The 25,893-nt window shown below is 42.1% G+C and overlaps 1 protein-coding gene across 4 annotated transcripts in view; it reads right to left on the reverse strand.

The window, feature by feature from the left end:
* SUB1 (SUB1 regulator of transcription) overlaps positions 1–25,893 on the reverse strand; it is a 26,399-nt gene continuing 506 nt past the window's right edge. Inside the window, exons 2-6 of one of the 4 annotated variants that reach the window (XR_012904962.1) lie at positions 22,081–22,153; positions 20,896–21,015; positions 17,531–17,639; positions 16,462–16,729; positions 11,737–11,990 (exon numbers count right to left, since the gene is read on the reverse strand). Coding sequence is in view for 2 of the 4 variants with exons in the window: in XM_006116525.3 (XP_006116587.1) it covers positions 11,911–11,990; positions 17,531–17,639; positions 20,896–21,015; positions 22,081–22,152 (381 nt within the window). In the remaining 2 variants the exon portion in view is untranslated. Of the gene's footprint in view, positions 481–11,736; positions 11,991–12,481; positions 14,291–16,461; positions 16,730–17,530; positions 17,640–20,895; positions 21,016–22,080; positions 22,154–25,893 lie in introns of those variants that run through there. The other 3 variants (XR_012904963.1, XM_014570199.3, XM_006116525.3) reach the window with 3 other exon arrangements.

The raw sequence follows: 25,893 nt of genomic DNA on the forward strand, positions 1-25,893 counted from the left end.
TGTATTAAACATTGCCTTTATTGATCAAGCACAGTCTCTTACCAAAACACGCATTTGCTTGGTTAGGACAAACCTTCACAACTTTGTGTAGGTCCAGCTATCCTTGTTAAAGTTGTGAGAAGGAGTGGAGTGAAGGGGAACCTGAGTCCCAGAAAGAAGAAAGGCATATGTGGGCATAAAGGAGGGGTTGCATGATCAACAATTGTACATTTGCTGCAGGGGAGGTCAAGTCTGGATCTACTCACTCTGCAATATTATTAAAAACTTGAGCATCTCTGCTACTCCATTACTTTTTTTTACCCCCAGTTATGTCCCTAAAAAACATTTGGTTCTTCTTTTTTGGCTTCCCAGCACTTATTTTGTTCGCTTCTCTCTCCAGAGTAGTTCAGCACCTCCCTGAATATGTCATCTTTGCTGTGACTTCTCCTCCTCCTTATAGACGACTGGCAGGGATTCAGAGTGTGTACCTCAAGCATACATCTGCTGAAGCATAACCAGACAATGCACAGAAGATAGTTAAATTCAATCACAGCATAGAAACATTTCACTTACAAGCACCTTTTGCAACATACCAGTCACTTTCTGGCTGAGCCTTAACAGGCACTCAACTCTGCATGCTATCATGTGCCAAAAGTGTCCGTCTGCTATGTACATTGGACAAACATCTCAGACACTTCGCCAAAGGATTAATGCCCACAAAACAGATATCAGACAAGATCACAAAGAGAAAACAGTTTCTTGTCATTTCAACCAGAAAGGACACAGTCTCAATGACCTGCTAACCTGCATCCTACTTCAGAAGACATTCAAATCTGCACTTGAAAGGGAATCCTCTGAACTGGCATTCATGCTAAAATTCGACACCCTCCGCACCGGACTTAACAAAGACCCCAACTATCTTACACATTACAAAGATAGCTTCCCCAATTATCACCTCTAATACTATTAACTCACAGACATTTCCCCTTCCCCACCTCTAATATCATTAACTCACTGGCATTCACCTTCCTTCCCCCCCCCATCCCCCTTCTGTTCTGTAATGTGATTTGTCCTTTTCATGTGTGTTCATTTTTTTTAAATTGTATCCTTTGGTATATATGGTTGTGACTGTTTTCTTCCATTATTTGATCTGAGGAAGTGGGTCTGGCCCACGAAAGCTCATCATCTAATAAACCATCTTGTTAGTCTTTAAAGTGCTACATTGTCCTGCATTTTGCTTCAGCTACCCCAGACTAACACGGCTACATCTCTACCACTATTCTGCAAGCATAGGCAGTGTTGCTAGGTGAAGGGAGGTGCACACAGACAAAAGAAAACAGTGTTTGCAAGGCTTGCAGTGCAACTTTGCTGGGAACCCACTCTAAAATTGTCCTACACTTTTCCACAGGCAGGGATCATTCTATCAGACATTTCACTGAGGATAAGCTCGGAAATGAGGGTACAACTACTGCATGCTTGCAGTTTTCACCCTGCTTTATATGCAGCTCACCTATGTGCTGCTTTGGTTCCTTCACAAGTGATTGCAGAATAACATGGAGCAGTGTCCTGCAATGGAGGATGGGAAAAAAGCTGCACTGCCATGGAACCTGCAGCAGCAGATTAAGAAGTACCTTCAGGAAACTTTCCTGGAGATCTCTCTGGAGGTTTCCCCTTGAGATCTGTAACCATCAGTACCATGTTTGGCCATGCGGATTAGCTAACAACAATGTGCAGCTCTCAGAAACAGCCAGTCTCCCACTTTTCTATACCCTACACCAGGGGTCAGCAATCTATGGCTCGCAAGCCAAATATAGCTGGCAGCCTGAGCACAGGCCCCACCCCTCACTTCCTTCCTCCTCCAACGGGAAGCCTGTGCTGACCCCTAGACTCATGCCCCCTGCAAAACTGGAACTAGCATTGGCTTCCTGTGGGGGGGGTGCATGGTGGCTGGAGGTAGCCCCAAGCCTCACTATGTGATTGGGGAAGAAGTGGAGCCACAAATAGCTCCCCATGCACTCCCCTCCCCATTCCTCTCCCCCCCACTCCTGGCTGGGGGAACAGCAGCACACAGACATGCTGCTTGGAGGCTTTTCCCACAGCTCGATTGGCCAGAATCCAGCCAATGGAGCAGCAGGAAGCCATGCCTGGACAGGGAACCTGAGAACAGCACAGGTGCAAAACCAAGTAAGTGCTGCTCACACTCTGCCCGCTCCCACCCCATGCCAAGACCCTGCACTCCCAGCCTGCTCCTGCTCCCTCCCTTCAGCCAGACACCCACACACACCCTGCTCCTGCACCTTCCCCTGTCCAGACACCCAGCCACACCCTACTCCTGGCCCCTCCCCCCATCCAACACCCTATTCCCAGTCTGCTCCTGGCCCCTCCCTGTGGTCAGAAACCTACCTCCAACCCACACCTGCCCCTTCTCTCCTGGCCAGACACCCACCTGCACCCTCCCAGTGGCGTGACACCCTAGCCCCAGACTGATCCTGCTCTTCCCCCTGGGAAGACACTCTACTCCCACCCAGATCCCACAATCCTATCCCATTCACTGGCAGGTCTGTCCTGCACACTGGACCCCTCATTTTTGTTCCCATGACAGAGCCTTTTGGGGGGGCGGAGGGGTCCGTTGAGAAAATCCACTAAATCTGGAACCTCAGAAGAGTTAATCTGGTGGAAGGCCTTGAAATTCAGTCATCCCTGCCCCTCCCTCTCATAGGAACACCAGGGGAGGTGAGGTGCCCCACCTGGGGGCTACATCAGTGGAGTTTGGAGGGTGTGGTTTTTTGGGGTTTTTTTGCTTCACATGTGTGGTCCCCAACTGACATTTCTGTGGGGTAGTAGCCCTGACACAAAAAAGGTTCCCCACCCGTGCCATCAAGACAATGTTGAAAGCTTTTGTGTTGGACATAAATTCATATTTTACTTTATTTAAAATGAAGTTTGGTACACTAATATGAGACAGTAAAAGTACCCAGCCCCCATCTGGCTGCAGTGTCCTATCCCCAGCATGGCTCACATGTAGCTGCAGGAAGGACCAGTGGCAACCCCCCTCCTGCTGCAGTACAGGTAAAAGGGGAAGCCACACTCCAACTATGGAGATCTTGGTCAGGCCCCTCATCCAGCTACTGCTAAAAGAAAGCAGCAACCCAGCCCGAGCCAGGTAAGGTAATCCAGCCCCAGCACCCCCACTCCCCATGCACTACTTCCCACTGCCAGCCCCTCATACACTCCAACCCTGACTCCTGCACCCCCACATCCACAAACTGCACCCCCAGAAGAACAGTTCCATTAAATAAAGTCTGAGTTGAATGTTTCATGGGTGTTCTTATATACTGGCTCTTTGCTTGCCATTTGTTCTGAATGTTGATGTAGTTTGGCTCTTTGGCTCGGAAAGGTTGCCAACCCCTGCTTCACACCCACCTCTGTACTCCACTAGCCATAGCCACTTACCCTGCATCTCATCTCCTGCTTCCTAGAGAACAAGTGCTGAGAGCTGCTCTGTACTTCAGGGATATGTCTACACTACATGCCTCTGTCGTCACAGGCATGTAGATTTGTTTACTCTGCCTAGGGAAATGAAGCAGCGATTTAAATAATCGCCACTTCATTTAAATGGCTGCTGCGCTGTGCCTATCAGCTGTTTGTCGGCTCGGCCCAACCGGATACTCCACAGTTGACATCAAAGACATTTGTCGACCTCCCCGGTAAACTTCATCCCACAAGGCATACCGGGGAGGTCAACAAATGCCTTTGATGTCGACCGTGGAGCGTCCAGACTAGCCTGCTGAGCCAACAAACAGCTGATCGGCACAGCACAGCAGCCATTTAAATCTAAATGAAGCAGCGATTATTTAAATCGCCACTTCATTCCCTATGCCTGGTAGCCTAATCTACATGCCTCTGTTATTAGAGGCATGTAGTCTAGACACAGCCTAGGGCTCTATCTACATTGGCATGATCTTGCACAACTACTCTAACACAAGAGTTCTTGCTTTAAAGCAGTGGTCTCCAACCTTTTTACACCCAAGATCACTTTTTAAATCCCAGAACAGGCAAAGATATACCACCCCTCCCCTTTCTTGAAGCCCCGCCCTCTCTATTCTCCTCCTGTCCATCACTTGCTATCCCCAGTCCTTCCTTACTTACTCTGATAAGCAGTTTGTATGTATCGCATAATCTGAAAATAATTAAAATCATTATAGTTATGAAATGGTCTGTTTTTTATTCATGCTATTTAAATCTAAAATGAAGCATTTATAATTATACATTTTGTGGGGACAGAGTACTGTGGCTGGGGGCAGGGGAGAGGAAACAGGGTGCTGGGAGGGCAGAGGACAGGATTCTGCAGTAGGGGACAGAGTTCGGGGAGTGGGGACGGGAGTGGGGACAGAGGAGTGGGGACAGCATTCTGTGGTTGAGGACAGGGGAGTGGGATGCCAGTAGAGGCAGAGAGTCCCCTGCATCTCCCTCCTCCCAGCATTCTCCCCCCCCCCCAGAAACCAGCACATGCCTGCCCCGGGCCGACCCCCCCCCCCCAGGGAAGCCCTGAGCACGTGCCTGCCCAGGACACCAACCCCCCCACCCGCGCAGGGAAGCCCCACGTGTGCGCACCTGCCCCAGGGCCAAACCCCCCCCTTACTCCCGTGCAGGAAAGCCTCGCACACACGGGCCCCTGCCCAGGGGGCCAACCTCCCCCCTCCTGCACACACAGGGAAGCCCCACACGCACTTGCCCCGGGGCCAAATCCCACCCCCCGTGCAAGAAAGCCTCCCATGTGCACCTGCCCTGGGGCCAACCCCCAGTGCAGAAAAGCCTCACACACATGCCCCTGCCCAGGGGGCCAGCCCCCCCCCCACCCGCAGAGGGAAGCCCCGCCCGCACGCACTTGCTCCGGGGCCAAATCCCACCCCCCGTGCAAGAAAGCCTCGCACGTGCCTGCCCAGGGAGCCAACCCCCCCACCCGCGCAGGGAAGCCCCGTGGGCGTTTGACCCAGCGCCAACCCCCTCCCTGCGCCGGGAAGCCCCGGGGCCAAACCCCCGTGCACCGGAAGCCGACACTACCTCCGTCTTCTCTGGATGTAAGTAGTAGGGCTTCTGGGGGGTGGGAGGGAAATGGGGGCGGGGCTTACAGGATGCCTTGCAAGCGACTGGTCAAGGCCTCAAGATCGACCAGTAGCTCGCAAGCGACCGGTTGGTGACCACGGCTTTAAAGTATTTGCACAAGAGAGCGTCTACACTGGCATGTGCCTTTATGCAAGAGATGTGCTTTTGTGCAAGAGCATCCGTGCCAGTGTAGATGCTGTCTTGCACAAGAAAGTTCCGATGGCTTTTTTAACCATCGGGCTTTCTTGAGCAAGAAATTCATGTTGCCTGTCTACACTGGCCTCTTGTGCAAGAACAGTTGTGCAAGAGGGCTTATTCCTGAGCGGGAGCATCATAGTTCTTGCGCAAGAAGCACTGATTTCACACATTAGAATGTCAGTGTTCTTGCGCAAGAACTCCCGGCCACTAGAGACAGGCAGCATGTTTTTGCACAAAATCGTGCCAATGTAGAGACAGCCTAGGTGTGAAGAGCAGTTCCTGATTGTGGATTCACCTGGAGGGACAGGCAGAGCTCCACTACTTCAACAATTTCTTCCTCCAAGTTAGTTCCTCTTTCTGCTTCCCCCGTACCCTCCTAAGTATCCATAGGGTTCCTGGGGATCACCAGTAGGATAGTGGCCAGCTCCTGATAGAAATGGTAGATCTTAGGTGCATCACCAGAACAACAGTTTGCCTCCCTTACCTTATGCTAATTTTTAAAGTTATTAAAAAACAGAGGTAGCGTGGATGCTCCAGTGCTACTTTTTTGAAATAACTACCTCCCAGAGTAATTTGAACTAATTAACTCCCCAGTGCTTCCTGTGGCTCTAAGTCAAGGTAACATGTCCACATTAACAGAGCCTGCCTCTGACTAATTTCGAGGCTTCCCCATTGTGTGCACACACTATTTTGATTTTGTTAAATCAAGAGTTAAGTCAATTTTAGTAATTTCAAAATAATTTCCTAGTGTAGACATGCCCCGAGTTAACATTGATGCAGCTTTAAACACTAGTAGTCTATAGTGCACCAGCTAATAGAATCAGAAAATGAATATTGGGTCTACCCTGAAATCTGAGAACGGCATTGACAATTCTTTAGTTTCTTCAGTCCTTCTCTAGCTGTAAAGAGCCATCTGCCTAGCTTTAAAATTAAGTATAGCTTGTTAGCAGCTTGCCAATCAGTTTTTCCTTTTGTGATCCAATCAGGCAAGGGCCACATAAGAATGCTAACATTTTTAAATGTATAATAAATTAAAACCCTAAAAGACAAAAAGACTGAACTATGCATCAGCAATAATCAAAGATGGAGAATTTGCCCAGCAAACGATCCTTGGTGACTCTTTCTTTGGAGGATACTGCTACTACAACCTTCTGCTCACTAAAGGAACACAAGGATAAGTGGATTTTTTTTTTAATAGAACAGAACATTTCCACTAGGGACAATTTACAAAAGAAAATCTCCATTGATTGGTCTCATACCATGAGATCTCTACTCAAACTACATCACTGCACTTTCAGTGCTGCTTGTATTTAAAACAATAATGGCACATAGCAAGGACTGCTCTACAAGAAAAAATTAAGGAAGGACAATGCAACCAGAAAATCCATTCTCTACAGGCCACTCAGGCAAACATGAAAAAATTGGAATCTTTTTTCTAGAACACACTATATTGAACTACTAATCCTGACCATAAAAATGTTAAGGCAGTGAGATTTAGTGTTTTTTCATTTTTTGGTTTTGGTTTTGTTTTTTTGCAAGGGAAGCATAAGGGGAAAGAACACTTAAAGGAACCAGCACAAGGAGTAGACACTTAAAGTATAGATTCTGCTGTAGTTAAAATAATTCACAGAGAAATTTTCAACTCACCAAGCATACATGGATTTTTCAAACCTGGAAAAACAACACTGATAAAAGTACTCAAAGGCAGGGGCCTGCATATCTTGGGATTCTGCATCCAGAGCTTTCTACAGGACTGTACTTCTTGTTATAGAAATACAGTTTGGATTGTTAGGAAAACCTTCCAAAACAAATGCAGCGTTCAACACCTGAGAATACACACTGTCTCTTTAAATCAGAGCTCTCTGGTCTGGCAACATCCATGGTCTGATAGGACCACAAATATTGCAGGACCACAGAACCCAGAGATAGGAAGGTCTGGAGGGCGTGGTAGGGATGATGCTGCAGGGAACTCCAGCCCTGGCAGCCATGAGATTCTTCAGTAGCAGGGCCAGCAGCAGCCATGGAGCTCTGGGGCCAGCCATAGAGCTAGCAGCAGCTGCTAAGGAGCCTTAGCTGGGCAGGTGGCAGTGGGCTGGAGCCTGAGCCTAGAGGCAATAGGCCCAGGAGCAGGCTGAAAGCAGATGGAAAGGGTTGGGAGGCCAATGACAGGATACGTCCTCTGGTCTGGCAAGTCCATCATACAGGACCGCTTAGGTCCCAGTGTTGCCAGACCAAGGAAGTCCAACCTGTACAAACTAAACCAATAGTTGCATGAGGTATGAAGTGTTCCCTTCATAATGGAAAAGGCTTAAGATTTAGTCATGAGTATTTTTAGTAAGTTATGGACAGGGCACAGGCAATAAATAAAAATTCACAATCTGTGACCGATCCATGACTTTTTACCAAAACCACCCGACTAAATCTCTACTTGTGGGACACCACTATTCACATTTGACTGCCCCAAGCTATTGCTCAGCAGATGGCCTTCAGGAGCCCATGAGGCTACTGCTCTAGCTGCCCCAGGACCATTACTGCTCTGATCAGCAGGTTGCTACTCACGCAGTCCATATGACCAGCCGTATCAGCTGCTGCCCAAGCTGTGTCTGAAGCCAACTGCCCAGGCCCTCCTGAGCATCAGCCAGTATGACTGGCCCGGGAACTGCTCAAGCAACAAGCCAGAGGTAACTCCAGCAGCAGCAGCTGTGGCTGATCCTGTGATTATGGTTGATCTGTGGGGTGTCTGAACAGATGACAGCCCTGGAGTCAACTACACCCGCCACTGTGAAAGTCATGGAGGTCGCAGAAAATCATAATTTCCACAATCTCAGGTGACAGAATTTAAGCCTTAATAATGGTCCAACTCAAAACCTAAAGATTACATTTAAATGGTAATTAACGCCCTAATTTTTGAATCATAATATGCTATAGCTGTCATTCATTTTTCAGATCTTGAAACTGGTATCATGCATGCCATGTTTAATTTTTATTTGAACATTAAAGATAATTACAATTGGAGGGTTCATATTTCCAGCGGCATCTCCATAGTAGATACCACCAAAACAAAACATACATACATTCCACGTGGTTAACAAAACAACACTTTAGTTACTAGAATTACAACTATTGTTTTGTACAAATTTTTGTTTACAGATGACAGTATTGTTACCGGGGTATTTCTGTTAACAGTCAATATAAGGGTAGTACTACATCTGTTTAATTTTAATAGGAATGAAATGAATAGCTGTACATAAAGATAATGTACATTATAAGGTATTCAATCAGCACTCGTTCTGGCAAAACGTTCGATATTGAGACTTTATGGATTTGTAGCAAGTTTAATATTTAGCAGTTGTACAAACTTCTTTTGTACAGAATACTTATCCTGACTGGTTCACATTTAACTGGAATATATGAAGAGGTAAGTATTACATATCTTTCCAGTATACGTTCATGTCACAAGTATGCTTATAACCACCCATTTTTATTTCATTTGCAAGCTAATATCCATATTTTAGATGTGAAATCCAATCCCTCCAGTTTAAAAAAAGATAGTCCTATGATGTACATTGATGAAATTTAAATACTTGTAATTCTTGATGCAAAATTCCTAGTAATTGGCACACTTATTTGCTAAATAATTACTTCCACATCAGCTATTCAGCAATCCAGCTTTCTTCATGTTCTGAAACATTGTTTTCCAGAGCATGTTAAATTAAATCATGAAACGGCTGATTGATAAGACAATTGCTCTTCCAAAAATAAAAAAGTATTTTACTGCTATAGATGGGTGAGGGAATGGAAGGCTCTGAAGTAAAATATACAGTGCTTTCAAAGACATTCAGAAGGAAATAGGGCTGGCAGGTAAAAATTATTTTTGTAATGTAAGTTAAGTAAAATGAACCTGTACCAAACTATTAATTTGAAAACATAAAACAACAGAACCAGGGATTAAAGTAAAATTAGACTAGTAGTTCAAGTGAATTCAAGTAATCCCTGCAAAAACTCAATCTATAAGAGTAATACCCCTTGGTTAAAAAAATAATTGCTTCCATGAATCTCTGCCATCATTATTTCCACAATAAAACACTATTCCACATTAAGCCTTCTTATTCATTTCCAAAACCAGAGAATTAAACTTCTCATCTCCCCTAAACACACACACACACATTTGTTATACTGTGCCTTAGTCCACAGTTACCATGCAAGAATATCAAGGCCCAGTGCTGTGACATTCAGTAATCTAGCTGCAAAGAGATGGCATTGCTCCCCCTGTAATTACAATTCTGTTCTTCAAAACAACCAGATGAAAACCAAGGCAAGGCAAGTGACATCTGTAGTTAAAGTTTCTAGCTAGATCTGCACATTATAAAGCCAATTATGATATAAATATTGCAACAGTGGACCAGAAACTCTTCCAAAAAATAAAGTTACATAAATAAGGACAGTAAAGATATGCAGCAATTTGTTTCCTTCACTGCTCTGGGGAATTTTGGTGAGTACTTATTTACTATTCTTTCTGGTCCAGGTACATTGCAAGCAAGAGAGGATGGGGGAGGGGGGGGGGGGGAAGAGGAACAGTGGAACCTTGAGATTGCTCCCCTACCATATGCCTCATCTTCCCCTCCACCACATAAACACCACTTTGGTGAGGAACTTTGAGATATTAAAAGTGACAAGGGACAAAATCATCTCTGCTTAGTTGCACTTGAAATCATTCACTGATGACTGAGCTAAAGGACAAATGAGGAAAATCTGACATTGCATATGTAAATTAAACAGTGTTTGTTTAAATACATCCCTTTGTCCTCAGCCTTCATACATCATGTGTCTAAGATCAACATTCTTCAGGGCAGGGGCAGCGTGTGTGTGTCACTTAAAACAGGCCTCTGCAATATCAATGAATTCCTCTCAACTCAGACATCAAACTATACTAAGATATTCTGAAATTACATGTATAGCAAAAAGGTTAAGTTGAAAAATACACTAACATTATATGGGAAAATACAGCATTCATTAGTTGTACTTTCAGTGATATACAGTACCAAAATTGCTATTTTCAAGTCTCTATCTTCTTTCTTGAACGGAAGCTATTTTAAATTTCACACATGCACCACTCCCTTAAACATAAGTTTCACTGTGTTAATTCGCCCACTAACTGAACTTCACCCTCATTTTTATGGATAACCTCTGTAATAAGAGTTTCATGCTTTCCCTTTTTCTTTCAATACTAGCCATCTATCAAAATTCCCTTCAGTTACGATGCAGCTACGCTACCTAAACTTCTACTGAAAAAAGCCTCACCACTTCAGATCAGGATGCTGACACTCAAGTAAAATTCACTAAAATCATGATCTGCCAAATGCCAGCACCAAACATGGCCTTCTTAAAACAACTGTGCATGTGTAAGCCAAACACACACATGGTCTGGCCAGGTAATATGGACAAAGCAGAACAGTTTTAGTCCCAATTGAAACCTTGGATAGAACAGCTTTAACCCCACTTTACTCAACACCAACAGCCTAGTTCAGGGTTTCCAAACCTATGGGTCGGGACCCAAATATGGGTCGCCATTACATTTCAAAAGGGGCGCCACTTTTTTTGAATTGCCCTGCGTCACCAAGTCTTCCTGAATTGTCAAAATGGGTCCCCATCTGGAAACGGTTGGGAACCGCTGACCTAGTTTTAGTCACTTTGGCAAGACTGTTGAACACGATTGAATGCCCTATCAAGGCAGGGTATGGGTTCTTTCCAATTAGCGTAACTGATCTCTGGATAACAAAAACTATTTTAATCTAATGCAAAGCTTGAAAGAAGGCAAGGATACTGGTTTACCTGTTTAAACAGGGACCTTTGAAATACAATATTATCAAATCCTATTCTGAGGTAAAATCTTCCAATAATATACATGTATGTATATCATACTAAAAATCTAGCATGTCTAAGAATAAAGGCTAATAATATTTTCTATGTCAAATGTTTTGCATAAGAATGAAAAGGAAGAATGTGGCTTGTATCCAAGTGTAATTGTGGGATAATCATATATGTTTGTTTAGAATAATACTTCATGTAGGTAATGTCAAAAAACCTATGCACTTTCCTACAAAAGAACAAATAACATGGTGAATTTTCCAAGACACTATTTAAGATTATCTACAAAAGATACTTTAATTATTCACTGTTTGGATTGAAGCTAAAATGTCCTATGTAAAAGTTAGGAATATTTGCAATAAACAAACGTTTTTTAATGTCTCCTGATTAACAGTTATGAAAATGTTTTAGCTGAACTGAAACCAAAATAAAAGACTAAACTGTTAGCTGCAATTACCAGCAAACGAATTTCAGTCAAAAAGGCCACAAACAGCTAAGCTTTACAAAGTATTACCAGGATTGGATTTTATTCTTCAATGTGTTGAAAGCAAATCTTTCTTCTTTAATAAAGTACACACAAATAGCCTCACTTAGAATACACTTTTAATGCACATAAAAAAAAGTATTCATCTTACAAATTGTTTTGCAATCCAAATATACAATAGCTTGGAAAACAAATATTTTAGAAAACAAAAGCCAATGTGTAAAAAGACTGCTTAAAACAACTAAAACAGTAAAGATTACTGTATGGCTCTGTCTTTACAGTTTTCTTACTGCATCATCAATATCAGAAATCTGTTCCTTCAGCTGGCTCCACTGTTCTGGATTTAAAGAAATACCTGAAATGCATTAAAAACAAATCCTTAGTGCAGTATGAAAACTACGGTCAAGATTTCATACATCTTTAACAATATTTGAACTCAAGACAATTTTACTAGGTCAGCAATATTTTAATAAATTATAATGTTAGCTGTAGTGTTAGATATTTTATGTAATTACTCATTTATGACTATTCACTGGAATTTTTATATTTAACTTCAGGCTAAGCAAGCAGTCTGTTTATCGATTCTGTTTAGATATGGGAAGATTCAAATTGGAGCACAGTATTTTTGTAGAAACCCATCCCACATGTTATGAATCACAAGAAGCTACAAATGCAACTCTGATGTACAATCCACTATAACTCTGATACTTACTTTCCCTGTTAAAAATTTAAGCTCTCACCTGTCTGAATTTGGCATGCTTCAAATTCTAGCCATCAAATTGTTACACTTCTCTACTAGAATCAAGAGCCACTTATTAAATACTTGTTTCCCATATACATAGTCACCCCTTAATCTTCTGTTAAACTAAAATCTGTATGTTAACCATAGAAAGAGGTATTTCTGAAACAGCATAAAAACCACTGCTGCACACCCAGTGTAGTTACAGAAGTGTTTACCATTCTTCTTTCCCACCACACAAAACAGTAAAACATATGCCAAACTTACTCATGCCTCTATGCATGTTTCTTAATACTTTTAGCGCATTGTTTACTTAAGGGGTTAGGCTTTTGTTTCCATTAATTAAAAGAGCAATCTAGGAGCACTTTGGATCCTGTCACAAGTTTTCCCAAAGAAAATAAGATCAGGCCTTTTTGGTACAGGTTGTACCTCTATAAACTGGAACACTCCAGTGTGGCAACATCCATGGTCAGTGATTCCCAGAACACTGTGTGGGGGGCCGGCAAGAGCACACTGCACTGCCGGGGGGGGAGGGGGGAAGGGTTAAGCGTTAGGGTTAGGTGAGGTAACAGGAAGCCCAGAGTGCAGCTCAACTGGCTGCAGAGGGAGCCAGGAAGCGGCAGGAAACATGGCGAAGGAGGGGAGGGGGCAGCAGCAGGAGGGCCAGATATGATCTCTCCTATCCAGCAAAATCCCTCATCTGGGACCAGTCAGATCCCGAGGGTGCAGTCCAACCTGTACTGAACACAAATTGCACCAACATTATAATTCATGTATACAAGAAAGAGCATAAATACTGCTGTTGTCAGATAACTGTGAACCTCAAACTGGGGGTGGGGGGAGAAGAGATATTACCTATATACAGGCGGCCCCCGACTTGAGATGCGATTGGTATCCGGGGAAACGTTGCAAGTCGGGACATCATAATTGAACCCTCATCTACAATAGGTGCCATGCGCCGTCATAAATACAGGCTGAGGATATAAGTTGGGGGTTTTCGGCCCCTTCCGCACTTACAACCATTTTTGTAAGTGCGGGGGGTTGTAACTCGGGCGGGCAGAAGTCTGGGATTTCCTGTAGTTTCATGTTTTGGACACCGGCTAATCTAAGCATATTGCCATGTAGTTTTATCAAGTTTTCAGAGAAGATCAAAAAAAAAATCTTGACAGCTTCATTGAAATTGAATTTTTAATTTTGCACTGGAAAATACTATCAAGCCCTTCCAATCAGAAAATATATAGACGGATTTATCAAATTGTCTCAGAGGTGAAAGATTAACAATATTAAGTATTCTAGCATGGGTTTTCAAACTGCTGGTTTTAGCCAAAGCAATTTAGATCAATAGCAGAAAGACAACATTCATAGGGTTAGATTTTAGTTTCATTTCTGAAAGGAAACGTCACTCAGTTGATAAAAGAAACGCTTTCCTCTTAAACTAAATCACTTAGTTTTTAAGTATGTATACGCTACAGCCTAAATTGGCAACACTTATGTCACTCGTGGGCATGAATATTCCACCCTTGATCAACACAAGTTGCATCAACATAACCATTCACGAGTACAATGGTAGGCTGGAGGAAGAGCTTCTTCCACTGACACAGCTTACGCCACACAAGTGATTTTTCTATGCTGACAGGAGAGCTCTCCCCCATTGGAATATAGTATCTACACCAGATGCACTGCAGTGATGCATATAAATATACATACCTTGTTCAAGCAGCAACTTACTTTATCCAACAAATTTCCTCAGAAAGTTTGCGTTTGACAAATTTGGTGATTTACATTTCTGATTTAGTAAACATTTGTTTAGTCAAGCTGGATTTACAAAGGGGCTTATGGAATTAAGTGTCTAATTCCCACAAAATTGTAATGAGATTTCGGTGTGTAAGTCATTAGGTTCCACTGAAAATCCTAGCCTGAAACAATACAAGTAAATTGTTGGGAGTATACCAAAACCAACACATTGGAACATTAGTGCTTGGGCTCTGCTTTCCCAATTGCTGAAGTAACACCGCCTCAATTGAAACTAAGCTTCAATGTGATGTGTGTTAAATCAACAGGAGGTAATGGCAAAATAAGTTTCTTTTTTCAGTTTTAATCAGACTAAATATACAAGAGAAACTGTATTCAAGAAATTTTTTCAGTGCAGTCTTTCATCTGCCACCTGGATTTCGTTCATTGATTGTAAATGAGAGATTTCTTACTTCCTTTACACCCTATCAGTTTCTGAAATTAGAAATAATAGTCTCTATTTAGATGAGGTCGTTTGTGCACCTGCAGTGGCTTCTACTCCAGGAAAAAAAAAATTCTGAGCTCTGTATCTGTGTGACTGGCCAGCCATTTCTACCAATACACAGGTTTAAATTCACTGAGTTCATCAGCAAATATGCATTTGAGTGGTTCTTTTCCAGCTTTGAAACCTACATATCAGAGCAGCAACATTCATATCATTTAACATTTATAGTGGTAATTTAGATGATAATACGGGAAAGCAAATTAGACCAAAGAAATACTTTACAAATCTACAACTCTGGATTTTGGGTACCACTGAAATGTTTACTGATCCTTGTCAAATTTTTTGAACCATCTCATTCTTTGGAAGAAAACGGAAAGAAAAATTAGATGCATAGATCAACCAGGCAATCTTCAACGATGATATACCAACTATAAAACATCCCAGAGTTGTTTTGGATGATAAAAATTGCTATTTCTTTGATTGTACATCAAACCAGCATTCTAACAAGTTTAGTTGTACTACTGCTGCCAGGCACATCAGATAGTGGTAATGATGAATCTAACAATACAGAAAGTGGTCATTCATCTCACCTGTATAATTTTAAAATTAATTTCCTGAAAACTTCTTTGACCAATAGATAATGCTGCCCAGTGCTGCCTCGTGCCTTTCCAGAATGTGGAGAGTGACTAAATTTAAACCTCAGAAAACCATGAATTACAAAGTTATGGTTGTGTTGCAGGGATGGTATGTACCTTAACTATCATCCCTCCAGGTGGCAAAAGACACCAGGAATAGCTCCATAATAAATGGTGCCATAAAAAGACATGAGGAAAGTGTCATTGTTTATGTTGTGTTTCCAATATGAATTGCGCTGCCATGATAAAAAAAATTGGAATAGCCATTGCATGTCAAACCTCTATTTTACCCTGAATTAAAATAGTCTAATTAAATCTCTCATGCCTAGCCTCAACCCAAGATGGTTAAAATAAGCTGACAGTTTATCTGTACTCAGATAATTCAAAGTGGTTAGCTTTTCAGCTTCAAACTTTCAGTAGATTTAGCCTGCACTGGGAATTATAACACTGGATATTTCAAGAAATTTAAACTAAAAAAAGTTACAGAATGTATCATGTTTTGCTCAAATGATGTTTATACCAGCAGTATAGTAGTTCAACGTCCTTGTGGTTAATGTTTTACTTCATTTATCCATTGCCTAAATTAGTTCACACCAAATAGCTGGATCAATTTCAAAACTCAACTGTACAAGGCTGTCAAATCAATATGGATACCTGGGCATCTCCATTACATTATGCCACTTTTGATAGTCTCTCATGGTCCAGTCCCATAGTCCAACCTAAACCTCCGCTGCTGCAATTTAAGCCCATCGAGGGGACAAGAAGCAAGGGGCTTAAACTGCAGCAAGGGAGGTTTATGCTGGACATTAGGAAAAACTTCCTAACTGTCAGGGTGTTTAAACACTGGAATAAATTGCCTAGGAGGTTGTGGAATCTTTATCACTGGAGATATTTAAAAGCAGATTGGATAGACATCTATGATATAGATGGTGCTTGGTTCTGCCGTGAGGGGAGAGGATTCGACTTGATGACCTCTAGATGTCCCTTCCAGTTCTAGTATTCTTATGATTCTACAATGAATGAGGGTGTCTTTCCCTAAATATTAATAGTGAATGGAACCTTTAATGGAAAAAAAAAAACTTATCTTCAAACTCTTATTCAGATAAATTTCCCTGCTTCTTATTATATTCCCACACAGGAAAATAACCCAGAAATATTTAACTTTGTTTTAAAATATATTTTCTAAAATGTAATAAAAAACACTAGCATTACTCACCAAGAGATCCAGAATATTCAGACTGACACAGAAACAGTATCTTCAATGTCATCCTTGGCATGGGTAGCACACTTTTCAAAATGTTGTTTCATTCTTGCTACCAAGCCCTGCATTCTTTGTCACGCTTATACAGCATGTGATCCTTTCTTAATATGTCCAAATGATACAGGAATCTCTTCAAAAATATTCCCATATGGGACTTTTGCATCTTGGAGACATGGTAGATTTCCCCCAAAAATGTTTAGTACTATAACTTACTGGTATAACACTGTAAAAATTAAACAAAATTTTTTCTGCAGAATTTGTATCAAAGCAGCTGTTTCTCCACTTTAGTGTTCTCAACTGAACCCTGTCCAGCTCCAAAACTGGTAATAGGTTATCATGCAGTTTATAATCTCCCATTCTAAGGTAACTTAAAACTATCTGGGGAAATAGGTATTAGTCCAAGCTACAGATTTTTTTTAATGCTTTACCATCTATAGCTTCTAAAGAGATAAAATTCAGATTTGTTTTGATGTATGCTATATAGTGCCTAACTTCAATCCACTGCAACACAAACTTCATTTTTAATTATCAAAATTTAAAGCACATTTTTCAGGCAGATAAGTCACATTTAAACCTAGCTTTGCAACTAAATATTTTTAAAATTCTCCAAGTTACAGGGAGATGTATGCCCCATTCTAAAAAAACAAAAAAAAAAATGGACTATATCCTCTTTGGCAAAGAGCCAAAATAGACTTTTAGGAACAGAAGATAAGGCAAAGGACAAGAGCTGCAGCATATGCCTTGATTTTCTCCCAAAATTAAGGCCTTCTAAGTAAAATATTTTAAAATGGGAAAAAGTCTTATTAGTTAAGAAAAAAAGTATAATTGAGGCACATTAAACTTTTGCATTGTAATCAAGAATGACCATATATACACAAGTTTCAAGGTTTCCTTTTTTAGCTGTGAAGTATGAATCTGATATTTTCAAAATTCTCCAAGTTAGATGATTTTCCACTTTCCTCAACAAGGCTAAGCAACATGTATTTTAATATTATGTAACAAATGACACAAAACAGACGTTCACCTTTTCTTCCAGGTTTCATTTCACCTTCTTGATCCATCCAGTATTCTCTAATATCAATTAGGACTTTCCCTTTAAAGTCACGAACGCTGACGTACCTCATTTTGCCAATCTGCCAATAAAGCAAATCAGAACAATTTAAGATATTTTACACAGTACAGAATTATTTTTTTTCTTATCAGCATGAAATACTTTGACAAGTCACTTCATATTACTGAAACTTATTTTAGATTTAAGTAGAAATGATTGGATTAAGTATTTTCCTGGAGAATTACATCAGGACTAGTAAATGATGGCAGCATTAATGGATGAAAGACTTTAAACATGTTAAGAGAATTCAGTATTATTTCCTGGAAAATGGATGTCCTCAAAAGAAAAAAAGTCACGTATACCTAAAAAGCGGAATTCTTAATAAATACTGCCAACTTAGATTGCTGATTCTTTCGGAAACAATCCTGCTTCCATATACAAACTTTGTTGATGGAGCTAGAAAATGCTAAGAGAAAACAATCCATTCAAGTTTGCTTTCAAGCGATGAGACTAATGAAAATGATATCAGAACTATCACTCCCCCCTGCTCAAAATTTGAACTCATTGCCATGTTTTCAGAAACAAAGAGATCTGTACAGTTTAAATAAACAGAAATCCTTGAACTTCTTACTTTTTCCAGTAAATTCAACTGGGGGAGACGACAGGCTCCAAACACATTGCCTGAAGCTTAGCTCAAAGCTAAATCATCATAGAATTAAATTAGATCAGTGGTCTCCAACCTTTTTACACCCAAGATCACTTTTTAAATCTCAGAACAGGCGAAGATCTACCGCCCCGCCCCTTCCTTGAAGCCCCGCCCTCTCTAGTCTCCTCCTGTCCATCACTTGCTATCCCCAGCCCTTACTTACACAATCCGATAAACAGTTTATTTTTAAATTATGCGATACATACAATTAAAATCACGTGTTTATAGTTATAAAATAAATGGTCTGTTTTTAATTCATGCTATTTAAATCTAAAATGAAGCATTTATAGTTATACATTTTGTGGGGACAGAGTACTGTGGCTGGGGGCAGGGGAGAGGGAACAGGGTGCTGGGAGGGCAGAGGACAGGATTCTGCAGCAGGGGACAGAGTGCCAATGGGGACAGAGTTCGGGGAGTGGGGACGGAATTCGGGGAGTGGGGACGGAATTCTGTAGCTGGGGACAGGGGAGTGGGGACAGTTCTGTAGCTGGGGACAGAGTTCGGGGAGTGGGGACAGGAATGGGGACAGTACTCTGTAGTTGAGGACGGGGAGTGGGGACAGGGGAGTGGGATGCCAGTGGAGGCAGAGAGTCCCCTGCATCTCCCTCCTCCCAGCATTCCCCCCTCCCCCGGAAACCAGCGCGTGCCTGCCCCGGGCCGACCCCAGGGAAGCCCTGCGCGCGCACCTGCCCAGGGGGCCAACCCCCCCCCCCGGCGCAGGGAAGCCCCGCGCGCGCACGCCTGCCCCGGAGCCAACTCCCCCCTCCACGCGCGCACCTGTCCCGGGGCCAATCCTCCCGTGCAGGAAAGCCTTGCGCATGCCTGCCCAGAGGGCCGACCCCCCCACCCACGCCGGGAAGCCCTGGGGCCAAACCCCCGCCCGCCGGAATCCAACACTACCTCCGTCTTCTCTCGAGGTAAGCAGTGAGGCTTCTGGGGGGTGGGAGGGAAATGGGGGCGGGGCTTACAGGACGCCTCGCGAGCGACTGGTCGAGGCCTCAAGATTGACCAGTAGCTCGCGAGCGACCGGTTGGTGACCACGGAATTAGATAATTGGATCTCACAACCAAGTTTAAACCTAGGTTGCAAAAAAAAAAAAAAAAAAAAAAAATGCAGATTATATATATACACACACAAGGCGCTATAAGTCACCCCAGTATACATCGGTTCGCACTGAAGTCATTGAGTATTGTAGAAACTGATGCATTATTAAGTCCTTCCATTTCCCCACTCTTAAGTCACGAGAAAAAAAAAGTGCACAAATGGAAGTCAACTGTAGGGAAAAAATTCCCCACTAAGTTATTTTGCTGTAAATCCAATTTTTTTGGAACATATCTTGGATTTATAGTGAGGACAGCCTGTACATGATAAGCAACTATATGATTTCCTAAGATTAACTGAACCTGGCAGCACTATTAGAACTTCCAGAAGTCACCCTCTTCCACTGTGAAAAACCCCTAAAAGAAGTGTCAACATATAAACATTTAATTTTTGCTCGGATACACTGCTGCTAGTCTGTCTGACAAAAGTGCAAATCAGAACTTCAAACTTGGGAAGTGTTCTGATTGAAGTCAGATTCCGGATGCAGGATACATCACTATAGCTCTGCATACAGTTTACAGATCAGATTCCTTGGGAACCACAATACCCAGAATTCCTCATTGCCAAAAAGATATTATTGGATCCTGGGCATGTCTTAAGAGGCTAGCGCACACTTCAAGACCAGTGGCAGTACTCTACCAAAAAAAAAAAAAAAAAAATCCTTTAAAATCAGTCTGTTCTGAGATTCGGTTTTTACTAACTGAGTATCAGAAGAAAGGAGCACATATAAACTCAAGGACAAACTTATCCTGAGAGCATGTCTGGATTGGCAAGAGCTCTGACAGCTGTTCTTGGTCTAGCTGGGTAAACACAGAAGTCATATTTTGACAAGAAGTTCCCAGAAATCAAAAGGCCCTGACTAGAAAGTTTCCTCACAGATTTTGTTTTAAATAAACATTTACAGCCTAATTCTATTAACACAGTCTACAATAGAAACTTCTACTAGGACAAAATACTGGGAATAACCGATACAATCAATGAACTAAAATTAGAATTGAATGGCACAGTATGGTTTATTTTACTCTAATAAATATCATCATTACTTTTTCTGAACATCTCACTTTGGTCTTGTCTTCACTACAGGTTGGATCTATGGGAAGCGATCAAGCCAGCAAGGATTGATTTATCATGTATAATACAGACATGACAAATCAATCACTAAGCACTCTACCAGCGATTACTATACTCCATCCACCATTACAAGAATGAACAGAGTCAATGGATAGCGTCAGCTGACAACTTACAGTAAGCAGACCTAAATATGTTGACTTCAGCTATGTTATTCAGATAGCTGAAGTTGTGTAACTTAGATTGATGGCCCACAGTGGTGCAAACTAGGCTTTTCACTCTAACATTGTAACAACATTTAGCCAAAAAATTCCAAGGGATTGAATACTATGCTATCCCTGGATAAGAAAACAAAGTGTTCAAAGTTCTCTTCATAAACATAACAGGATAAATACAAATGATAAAATGTTTCCTTAGGAATCCTTAAATCTAACAGCTCTAGACCTAGCATTATCAATATTACCTGAAACATATTCTCATCTCTGTTGCTGCTTTGCTTAGAGGAAGCTGCACCTTTAGAAGTTTCACCAGTCTTTTGTTTCTTCACAGGTTTTTCTGGAGCTGCTTGCTTTTTCCTCTTTGCCTTTAACAAAAAATTTTAAAACAGAAATAAGACACTCCATTTTATTGGTTATTAAAAAGGAGACATTAAAGCTGCTAAGAACTACTATATTATACAGTGCATCTCACCATAAATGTAAGTCTCCAAAATCCTGAATTACGGTGGGAAGGTGAGCCTAAGGTACACAACTTCAGCTTAATAAAGTAACGCTGGTGTCAACATACCTCAGTGGCTCCAACAGGAACAGATATAAACCAAGAACAAACACTTTTGTTGACCTTATCCTTAAAGTTTTACCTTGCACTAAAATTGCCTAGAGCCAGGAGGAAAAAATACTGGCTATTTCAAAAAAGGAGTACATGTGGGACTTAAAATAATCTTTTGGAACCCAAAGATTATCTTAAAAGTTATTTGGACAGTATATTTTCTTTGTATACATACTCATCTTGCATTTTAAATTTCCCTAATTCAAGGGAGAGGGAAGGATGGAAAGAATTATCCCCTCTCTTTTGTCTGATTTTACTATTTTGTTACTAATTTACACACACTACTCTAGGATATGTTTCCACAGTATTAGTATCCAAAATGGACTACAGAATACACATCAAAATACTGTATTGTCATAAACAAAGAAAACTTCAGTCAGCATTTCAAATGCAGAATGCTCACTAGAATCAAGTTAGCCCAGCATGTTCCACTCAATACGCTTCAGAAACTAAACAATCATGGTTCTCAACATCACTTCTTCACCAGGTTAGAAAGAAAAGAAATGTTAATGGAGTATGTGAACGGTTTAGTATTCTTCTCTCAGAGATCCACAGAACTCCAAGAACCTTGTCATTAAGATGCCCCAAGTGAAATGCCAAAGGAGGCAAAGCCAACCAATCTTAAAAAGATAGATTACATATTTACAAGCACGTCACCCACCAATCACTGATCCCAGTTTTAACAAAAGAGCTAAGCAACACAAATAGCATGATATACATATGCCAACAGAACTGCCTCCTAATTCAAAACAGAATAATTTTGGTGGGTTTCTTTCATTTCTAGACTAAAATGCAGTAAGCAATTGTATCCAATACTCACCTTTTTGTCAACTTCACTATCTGAATCACTGGCAGATGAGCTTGAAGACACAAGTTCCTTTGATTTAGGCATTCTGGAGAGAAGACATATATTGTGATAAAATATTATACAGGATCCGTTGCCCTTACAGGAATAGTCTCCGTACCCTTTCGCAAAGCTTTGTCCTTCATCTTATTTAAATCTCTCCTAAAACTCATTACTGCTTTGAAGCCAACATAAAGGGGCAGAAAAGTCAATATAGCCTATCTGAACAATTGCAGAATTTCATATCACCCTAGTCCTTCATCTCCCTTCTGTTTGATCCATTCCCTTCATTTGTGTATGGTCTCAGTTTGTAACCTCATCAGAACAAGGACTCAGGGCAGGTCTACATTTAATGTGCTGCATTAGCAGGAGCTGCACTGCAGTACTGTTTTCTCTACTAAAACACCACTACATTGAAGGGAGCATTTCTCCTCTCAGTGCAGTTAGCCCATCTCTTCAAGATTCAGTAGCTATGTTAATGAGAGAATCCCATTCATTGACACAGCACTGTCCGTGGGGGTTAGGGTGGTGTAACTACTGCACTCAGGGGTATGACTTGTTCAGTATATCAGTATAACTTTATAGCACAGACCTGGCATCAGTTTTTAGTTGCTTTTTGATACACCCAGAAGAGATGTTAAATTTAGATTAACTAATTCAATAGTCAATGGGATTTCCATCAACTACTCGATTAGTCCAAAAGCAGAGGTGCCCTTATAAACTGTAACAAGAGCCCTGCCTGGACTTCTGCTGGCCTCGCGCTTCCTGCAGCACCTCAGCCTTTCCAAAGGAAGCCCGCAGGGAGCACGGAGCAGCAGAGGTGTCTCCTGCTGGCCCTGCACTCCCTGTGGGGCTTCTGCTTTTGAAATGTAGCAGGGCTCTTGTACATTTCAAAAGGAGAATCACTGCAGAAGGGGCACAAGGGGAGACTAATTCAGTCTCACTCCTGGTGCACCTCTACCTTCCCTGCCCCCTCACAGATACGGTGCTGAGGGGAACCAGCTTTTAAACTGGCTTCCCCCAGCATCCGCTCCCGTGCTCCTCCTGTCCCCTCCCCCGTCTCCAATAAACTATAGACTATCCAATAAACTTATGCTTATCAGATAGTCAACAAGTCACTTACATCCCTAACAACTAGCATATTTTGGGGAAGCACAAAATATACAGGTTGGTCTAAAATTTAAATTTATCAAAACAAACTAAACATTTTTACATTCATTTAAATAGAAGCTTTCAATTAATGTCATAAAACGTGTACAGCATTATCTGGAAAAAACTTCCCTCACTTTTATGTACTGTTACTTTGTCTGTGACCTGGAAATCAAAGTAGACAAGTGCTAACAAAGTAGTACAGAGCTATAATTACACACTTTTCCTACTATGTTTCAAGGTATTATTAAAAATAGTATTGCAGTTAAGCCACATTTAGATAAGAATTATGGATGTTAAATATCAGTTAACTGAATAGTCAAGTAACCTCATGACTTATCAGTTAATCAACTATTCTATAGGCCCTGGGGATGGGGACAGCAGCTGCTCTAACAGAGGCAGCAGTGCAGGATCTGGTGGGAGCTGGTCCACAAGGGGAGCCAGTTTAAAAAACAGGTCCTTTTGTGGACCAGCTGCCTCTTGCCCAGTGCTGCTGCCTCTGATAAAGCAGCAGCAGAACAAGGTGGCAGCGACCCAAGGTGGATCTGAGCTCCTGGACGCAGCATGAGCTGGAATTGAGCCAGGCTGCCTACGTGCCTCCTTATACACTTTAAATGCAGAACCGCAGCTGGAGTAGGTTCTGGACCCAGTGTTAGCCAGAACTGAGCTGGGCTGTTAGCCAGCCTGCTAAAAAATTTACTGGCCAGGGTGGGAAGAGGGAAATGCATGAAGTCTATTAGCATTAACTTATAAGCTTTTGGTTATCAGTTAATTGACTATACTATTGCATCCCTAGTAAGAATATCTAAACTGTATTCTCAATCTAAACTGCCAAATATTTCCTACGTGAACTCAGGCAAACCACTTAAGGCCCCATTTTCATTAGTTAGGCATGCATGGAAATCTTTATCTTTTGGAAGGCCTGGGTCTACTCTCTAAACCTATGACTATAGTATGCGAACATATAATATTCAGTATTCAAAAGAGGCATAGATTCTAATAAACTGCTTTTAATACATTTCCAGACTTTGAAAGTACAAAACAGAAAAGTATCTTATAAAGAGGCAAAGTCTGTAAGAAAGGAACTATAGTGGGAGATTGGGGAGTATGTGAACTATAGGTTTATGTCAATAAGGGGAGAATGACTATCAGGGTAATAACTTAGTGCAAAGTAGTATGTTCAGATGAATGCGTAACTATATAGGACATGGCTGACCAAACTGATTGTAAGTCGCATGTGGCTCTTTACAGTTAAAAAGCATAAGTCAGAGCATCCTCCACCTATCACCTACCAGGAAAAAAAGGGGGGGCCGCTCAGGATCTCCCTCTTGGAGCAGGATGGCGGGGCAGGGAAGGGCAATAATTTTCACACTGGGGCCATTTAACGAATTTAGTACATGTTCATGGGCTGGTTTCACTCCCAGAAGGGGCATATGGAGGAAGGAGTGGGCCTGGTGACTAGCTTCCTCCCAAAATTGTCTGGGACCGGAGACAGTGAATTAAAAACATAGCAAAGGGCTTCTGGCTCCGAGCTTTGCTGCTACCTTGTTGCCTGGCAGCTACCCAGGGTAGTTGCAACTATTTACAAGGGCTTGTGGCTCGAATAGCACTGTGACTAGGAGGTGTGAGCCATTTAAATAGAATCCTGCTGTCTGAGCCACCTCCTGGAAATTCAGTGGCATGGGCAGCAGGATATAAATAGAAAGCAGCCAGATGTAGCCTTGCAGGCCGGATCAGGCCCCCAGGGCCGCATGCCCAGCCCTGGGGTACAGGCTTCTATTTAAACAGGGAAGGATATCTCAAGGCTTCAATGGGACCCAGTCAGGTGCACTCTGGCTTTCAAATTTCTTAAGACTGTCTTATGTGGCTTAGAAGGTCAGTAAATTTGGACCTGACATATGAAATGATTAAAAGTGGAGAAACAGAACAGGAAGTGAAAAGCAGCCACCACGAGGGGAAATGTAACAGATTAGAAGGAAAACGGGAAACTAGAATGTGCTGGGGATTACAAAAGGGATGAGAGTAAAAGATCTGTTAGCCATGTTAGAGAACTGGAAATATGTTGAAAAGGAGCAGGGCCCATTATGTGGGTGAGGAACATAAGTAAGCCAGTGGCTCTGACACAGCATGCAAGAAAGGAAGGCCAGGCAATGATACAGATTTTTTTTAAGGGCAGAATTAAAGCAAAAGAGGACAGCAATGTAAAAGAGGGTGGACACCAATAATGAGAATAGGATGAAGGCACAGAGAATCAGTGGGGAATGATAAAGAGTATAGGTTAGGGTTAGGATAAGAACACACGGGAAGGAGAAAATAGGGACTGTCATTGTATGGGTCACTCAGAGACAAGGTTATCTAGTATACAGGGATAGGAAGGAGACAGGGCACCACGCGGAGAAGAAAATGGCGTGGGAGGAGCAACTGAAGGGGGAACTCGAGGGAGGTGGGACTGGACAGGTCACCGAGTAGAGAACGGGGCACAGCCTAGAAATACAGAAGAGGGGGAGGCAGATCCCAGTCGCCATTTTCTCCCTCGGATTCCTCCCCCCACGAGAACAGAGAAGGGGAGGAGACGGGGCGGGTCAAGAAGAGGGAGCACGCGGCGCATCACCGAGCGTGGGGAGAGCGGGCGGGCGACTC

Source organism: Pelodiscus sinensis, chromosome 6, assembly GCF_049634645.1.
Source record: "Pelodiscus sinensis isolate JC-2024 chromosome 6, ASM4963464v1, whole genome shotgun sequence".
NCBI lineage: Eukaryota > Metazoa > Chordata > Testudines > Trionychidae > Pelodiscus > Pelodiscus sinensis.